Source organism: Molossus molossus, unplaced genomic scaffold (assembly GCF_014108415.1).
Source record: "Molossus molossus isolate mMolMol1 unplaced genomic scaffold, mMolMol1.p scaffold_m16_p_19, whole genome shotgun sequence".
Taxonomy (NCBI): Eukaryota; Metazoa; Chordata; class Mammalia; order Chiroptera; family Molossidae; genus Molossus; species Molossus molossus.
Window position 1 is genome coordinate 28,170,316 of NW_023425354.1, and position 6,749 is coordinate 28,177,064.

The 6,749-nt window shown below is 46.6% G+C and overlaps 1 protein-coding gene across 1 annotated transcript in view; it reads left to right on the forward strand.

Moving 5' to 3' along the window:
* The window catches only part of SOCS7 (suppressor of cytokine signaling 7), a 31,555-nt gene extending 25,675 nt beyond the window's left edge, over positions 1–5,880 (forward strand). Inside the window, exons 8-10 of the mRNA XM_036269967.1 lie at positions 283–418; positions 821–969; positions 4,018–5,880. Of these exons, the coding sequence (XP_036125860.1) occupies positions 283–418; positions 821–941 (257 nt within the window). The 3' untranslated portion in view covers positions 942–969; positions 4,018–5,880. The remainder of the gene's footprint in view (positions 1–282; positions 419–820; positions 970–4,017) is intronic.
* The last annotated feature ends 869 nt before the right edge of the window (positions 5,881–6,749 follow it).

Sequence of the window (6,749 nt, forward strand, 5' to 3'; positions counted from 1 at the left end):
CAGTGAAGTCTAGCTTGGCATTTTTCATTCTGAAGAGCAAGAGTCTCAGCTGTTAAGAGTGATGCTAGCGAAGCCCTCAGCCAGGAAGAAAAGATTCTCTTGAGTGAAATATGCTGGTGGTGCTTCTGCAAATGGAAATCGGCAGTCCTTTGTGGAATGAAGCTTTTGCACAGAACACATAGATTAACTATAAAGAAGCCCATTTCCTTTCTCTTCGTAAGGGAAATCATAGTTAGCTGCATTGTTCCCTCTGAATATTTCTCTTGGTTTTCATTTTTGAAGGACTGCCACCAACTCCAGTCCAGCTGCTCTATCCAGTGTCCCGATTCAGCAATGTCAAATCCCTCCAGCACCTTTGCAGATTCCGAATCCGACAGCTCGTCCGGATAGATCACATCCCGGATCTCCCACTGCCTAAGTACGATGCGGTGTTTAGGGTTGGGGCAGGAAGGAGGGTTAGTTACAAATGCTAGTGAGGCCTGCAAGCCAGTTGCACAGGCAGAACCTCGCAGTGTTCACAGGCATCCTCCTTTCACTTCTCCCGTGTCTTGGCACCTAACTCAAGCACGGTCCCATTGCAGCCAGAAGGGAGGAAGGGGTATGTGTGTCAGCTTCCCTTCTGCGGTTTCTATGAAGGGTGGAGGGAAGGAGACAGAACTATTATAAATGACAAAATGGGAATTTTGTTAGAGTAGCAGAGTCTTTGGTGTAGTCTCAACCATATAAGGATTGAAAAGAAGGAAGAATTGAATAAAAGTGGTCTTTCTTTTATAATCGGTGTAAATGACACTTTGTGGGTATCCCTCTGTGTTTTTTACAGACCTCTGATCTCTTATATCCGAAAGTTCTACTACTATGATCCTCAGGAAGAGGTATACCTGTCTCTAAAGGAGGCGCAGCTCATTTCCAAACAGAAGCAAGAGGTGGAACCGTCCACGTAGCAAGGGGTCCTGCTGGTCACCACCAAGGGTATGAGCTCTCTGCCTCTCTGTCCAGCCATGTCTCTTCCTGAGCCGTTGTCATCATGCGTGGGCCTTGTCCCCCCACTCCTGCCATCTTGTGTGTATACCCCTGATCCAAGCATCTGCCCATAGAATTACCACATCTGATAAAGGAGTCCCCAAGGGGCACCCCAATTGGAGAAGAGTCAATAGACAAGGAGGTTTAAAGAATATTTTTGTCAAGCAACGTGCAGACTAACCACTGAATATGGAGGAGGTGGAGGATACACATGTGTAGCAAAGTGCAGCCTTCTCTCATACTTCGGCTTAGCTCGCTGATACTGCGCCAATGACGTACAAAGCCAGAAACCAAAGTGGAAAGGAATGTCATCAAAGGAAACAAACATGCCTTTAATTGCAATAGGCCTGCTACTTCAGTGAGAGCTCCACTTGGCTTAGAATGGAAAATGAGGAAAATAGCTCCCTCTTCCCTTTAGAGTTCCATTTGGCCACTGAAAAGTAAATTGTTCAAGTAGAATAAGTGAACTAACTAAGGGATTCATTTATCTAAGAGGCTATTCTCCCATTGCTACACTGAGTTCTACTCATTTATTTTCTCATAAAACATTGTAGAATACTGGTTTGTGCAGATGAGTTCTAATTAGTCTTTTAACTTTCATTAATGGGGACATTGAAAGGTAGAGGTGAGTAGGGAACAAAATTCTCACAGGGTAGTGATTTTGGTAGTGTGGGTCCATGTGCAAGGTCTCACATTCTCGTGATAGGTGCATGACACCCGCCCCCATCTTTCCTTAGTGTGGAGTTTCCTTTTTAAGCACTGAATATTTATCTTCTTCTAACCTTCTCAGTTCCCCGTTCCCAATCCCCACACAAAACAAAAGGGGGAAATTCACAAGAGTAGCCACCTTCGAGCGAAAAGAGGCTTTAGTCTTTCCGCCCTCTCTGCTCTCTCCATGATGGGAGAGTGACAGTTGGTGTGTATTTCCCATGGGTTTTCTTGAGCCATGGCTAAGGTGAACTACTGTGTGTCTCCCCTTGACTCTGGAAGTCTTTGGTCCTGTGTTATTGGGAGAAAGTACAGGAGGGGAGCAGGCTAATAAGGATTAAGAAAGGGAGAAGGAGTAAAGAGGAGAGATCAGTAAATGGTAACTCTGGGAGGCTGCAGAATTTTAAAGGATCCTGGATTGGATATAAAGTATCTTAAATTATATGCAAATTGTATGCCTTTGGAATTATCTCTTAAAACATCTAAATGCCTGAATGTTTAGTAGCATCTCTCTGTCTACTTGGTGGCTTTGTGGTTGAGATTAGGGTGGGAAGGAAGAAGGGAACTCAGGAGGCCCACCTGCCAGACCACGCCCTTTGGTAAGAACAATGCTTCTGTGGGTGCTGTGCCCTCCGAGGGCCGCACGTGAACAGGAGCACACTCAGAAAAAGGCTCAGGTTGGTGAAAGTTTCCAAATTTCATCATATGGGGAGTAAATGATTAACATGAGCAAAGAAGTCTTAGGGTGGGAGGGATTTGATAGCTGAAAGAAGTATTTGATGGATTTTTCTAAGAATATTAAATGTATTCTGTGTGATTGTAGAGGGTGGGACAAGGACCACAATGGTTATAAGGAATTAGATTTTAGTCCAATTTTAGAAGAACGTTTTTAACAGAGAGGTCCAAAAATGGAATGAGTTTTTCGCAGGAATTAGTAAATTCCCCATTTTAAAATTCATTCAGCAGATATCTATATATAAAGCATCCAGTGTGAGTTGAGAATAGAGTGCTGCGCAAGATAGTCAAAGGTCCTGTCCTCACTGCGCTGCAGTTCTCATAGGGAGAGACAGACAGCAAACCTGTAAATAAATGAACAGGTTCATTTCAGTTGCCTGTACATGTTATGAGGAAAGTAAAACTAAGTGAAGTTTAGTGATTAAGTGATGGGATACTACTCAAGTTTTTGATTCCTGTGAGGAGGTGGCATTTCAGCTGACTGAAGACCAAAGAGTCAGCCATGAAGGGGTCTGGAAGCAGAGCATTCTGGGCAATGAGGCCTAGGCCCTGAGATGGGAAAGATCAAGACATGATCAGGTACAGGCCAGGGATAGCCATTTGTCACAAGGTGGGGCCAGTCATGTGTTGACAGAGGATTGAACTGAACTCCCAGGGTCTTTTTGCTGTGACACTGGCCTTGTCACCTGTGTCAACGAACGAGCATCATGCTTTAGTCGCTCCTGATTAGACCCTAATTTTTTGTCAATCCTCACCTGAGGTTATTTTTCCATTGGTTACTTAGATAGAGTGGAAGGGAGGGAGGGAGGGAGAGAGTGAGAGACATCTATGTGAGAGAGACATATTGATTGGTTGCCTCCCGCATGACCCTGACTGGGGCTGGGACTTAAACCTGTAGCCCAGTTACTTGCCCTTGACTGGGAATCAAACCTGAGACCCTTTAGTCCTCAGGCCGGTGCTCCAGCCACTGAACCAAACTGGCCAGGGCCCAGCACCTTTTTTTTTTCCCCAAATACCTTCACCAGAGGATATGTTTCCATTGATTTTCAGATAGAGTGGGGGGGGGGGGGGACTGATGTGAGAGAGACACATCGATTGGTTGCCTCCTGCACGACCCCGACTGGAGCTGGGGATCGAACCTGCAACTGAGGTATGTGCCCTTGATCGAGAATCGAACCCACAACTCTTTGGTGCTAAACCAGCTAGGGCCTTAGTTCCTTTTTAAATCCTTTGAGCAGGTGGACCTCAGGGGAGAAATGGTGGTGGGGTGGTAGGTGGAAAATTAAAGAATAAGGGAAATGGAAAGAGGGAAGTTAGGCAATGTGGTAGGTTAGTTATTTTAGAACCTTTTTTTGGCATCCAGGTTGTAGGCTGCTCAGGCCTCCTGACAAAGGCTGTTGCTACATCCCCAGCCAGCAACAGTGTTTGTGGAAGTGTTTGGCCAGCCAGACTCCATTCTTGTGAGCTATACTCCAGAGGCTGGGCTATCCTTCACTCTATATTGGTTCCACTCTGTTGAACCATGTTAATATTTTTACCTTTTTTTCTCCTCAGGCATTTGGTTGCCAAGCTCCAGTTTTGAAGAACCAAATGAAGGTACCATGTAAAGAGGAGCAAGAAAAAAACAAGATGAAATAGGAAGGGTTGGGGTCCTCTGTGCAGACTTTGGTTCCCTCGCCACCCTGGGGCTTGGAAGAAGCACACAACCATACTGTCGAGTGGGGCTCCACCTTTCCCATCCCACCCCCTGTTATCCTGGAACTGGACGGGCTCCTGAACAACTGGAAGAAGTCTGAACACTGTTTCTTTTTCACAAGTTTTGTTTTGGATATTTACATTTCTTGGTGTGGAAAACTCACCTTAAAGGCAGCTGGGGTTTGTGGCCATTGGATTGGAAGTGGTGTGAAGGGTGAGCAGGTACAAAGGAGGGGGTGGGGAGGGGATTGCCAGTGCCGGTCAAGCAGCTCGTGCCAAAGGCAGAGTTCGAGTCTTCACCATTGACCTTGAAGAAGGGGAGAGAAGGAGTCAGAAGTGCAAATCAAGTTAGGAGTTTCTGAGGGATGAGAACCTGCTTCTCTCTAAGCATGAGTAGCTTCAGTAGGAGCAGGAAAGAAAGGAGGCGGGTGGTCTTAGAAGATTGCTGGACAAAAACGGGCAGATGGCCTCTGCTGAGGGAAGTAGCGACTCCTCACATCCTTTCATGTTCAATTTAGGGACCTCATTTTAGAATCACCTCATAGAAACTGGATTCGTTTGGTTTTTAATTTTTTAAGCTCTGTGACCTCAAGTTAGCCCCATTATTTCTCCATCCTCAACCTGTTCCCAGGTAACTGTCCATTTCACTCTGGTCATGGTAACATCATTCCTATTGCTTCCGCCAGCTGTCAGGCTGGCGTTTTCCCATCACCTGAGCAGTAGAGCTCCAGTTGTGGGCCGCTGAAGTTAACGGAGCGTGCCTCCAGATTCTTGATGGCGAAGCGGACCCATGACTTGGGAGTCAGTGTTACTTACCTCCACATGTCTGTCAGCTAGTGAGAGGGAGTGTGGAGGAAGGCGTGAAACGAGTCTATCCTGGTCGTGCTCTTCCTAGAGAAAGCTCTGTAGTGTGTCAGCCTTAATGGGATGTCCTTCCCTCGGGGAGAAGAGCACTACTTCTCCTGTCTTTAGGGTTATCACTGTCATCCCCCTTCTGGAATGGGCGGTAGCAAGGGCTTCTTAATGTTCCTGTGTTCTTTCTGACAACCCGGTCACTCTCCTGCATCAGATCCTGTTTGCCCACCTTTCCCTGGGACTCTGTCCGAGGCTGGTTTCAGAGCTGCCTGTCTTCCAGGTGGAAGTGGGAAGAAAACTCCAGTGCTTTTCGGTGGTCTCTACTTTTTTCTGAAGCAGGCCATTGTCCAATCATATAAGATTATGTGTTTGCTTTCCTGTCGAGTTACTCTGGGGAAAGGTTTGCTGTTGAGATGTGAAAATGGAGCTGTTTGGTTTTTATTACTCTTCTGCAGTAGTGTTCCATTAGACTGCCTCTTGCTTCCCCTATGCTTATATCTGCCTCATCTCAAACGATAAATAATACTGTCAGGTTTGTGGTTTCCTGATGGTGAGGGGTGAGGCCCCAGTGTCTTGTTAATTTATAGGACTGCCTCATCTGGGAGCACTGGCCTTTTGCCTTACGACCTGCATGGGATGACCACTCTTCCTCCTCGTAGCCGAGGAGGGAAGAAACTTGCATTGTTACTTGCCTCTGAAGAGGTGGCCCACAAAGTGAGCGGTCCAACATAAACAGCCCACCTCTGGTATGTCAGGTAGTCCCTCTTCTCTCCGTGGCTTCCATGGTAGTATTACCAACCAGTTATGAGTGTGATCCCAGAAATTGGCTTAACCTGTGAGTCTGTCCTCTTGAGGGTACAAATTAACTTGCCATCTTGCAGAAAGTGCCACCCCCACCCCCACCCCACCCCACCCCCGCCACTGTAGAGTCTGAAGTCTGGGATCTACTGGGATCCTTGAGTGGCTGATGTACAGCTACCTGAATGTTTTTTGTTTTTGTTTTTTAACCATTTTTTCTACCCATAATTTTAAAACTATTTTTTGATATGTATTTTCCTGGCTTTGGGCTAGATACTGTGGAAAAGAAGCGGAAGACATGGTATCTGGCCTTCAGGACCTTTTAGGTGACTGTCACACAAGAAGCAATTGGAGGATGACTCAGTGTGGCAGAGAATCAAGGGCTGTGTTTAAAGAAATTCTGTGGGTAAGATCAGGGTAGACCAGATGGTGTAGGAAAGCTCTGAGGTGGTGAGATTTTGGGTCATAGGCCCAGGCAGGACAATGAGTTGAGAAACGCATGAACCAAAAACATGGAAGCAGAAATCAGCATGGTGTATACTGAACAGTGCACAGCCCCAAGTTAGAGCAGAACCCTTAAGAACCCATTTTTAGTGCAGTGGTCCAGACATACTTTCCAGTCATGGGTAGATCTAAATGCTGAGGGCTCACGATGGTGAAGTGGAATCCAAAGCCAGAGTCATCTGGGTTCCTGCCCGTGGCCAAGGACCACTCTGCTATCAGTGCAACCTGGGTGAGGGAGGCAGAGCCCCCGGACCCCTGTGGTGCTAGGGTTTCTGGTGGAGAATTCCTGCACTCAGGTATAAATCTAAACCCACTGAGGAGACCCAACCTCCTCCCTGTCCTCCTTTCTCTAAGAAGGGTGGTGTTTACCTGTCTGATCTGTCTGTGCTTTAGACATAGCCCAGGTTCCAGCCAGTCCTTTCTCAGTAAAGTGG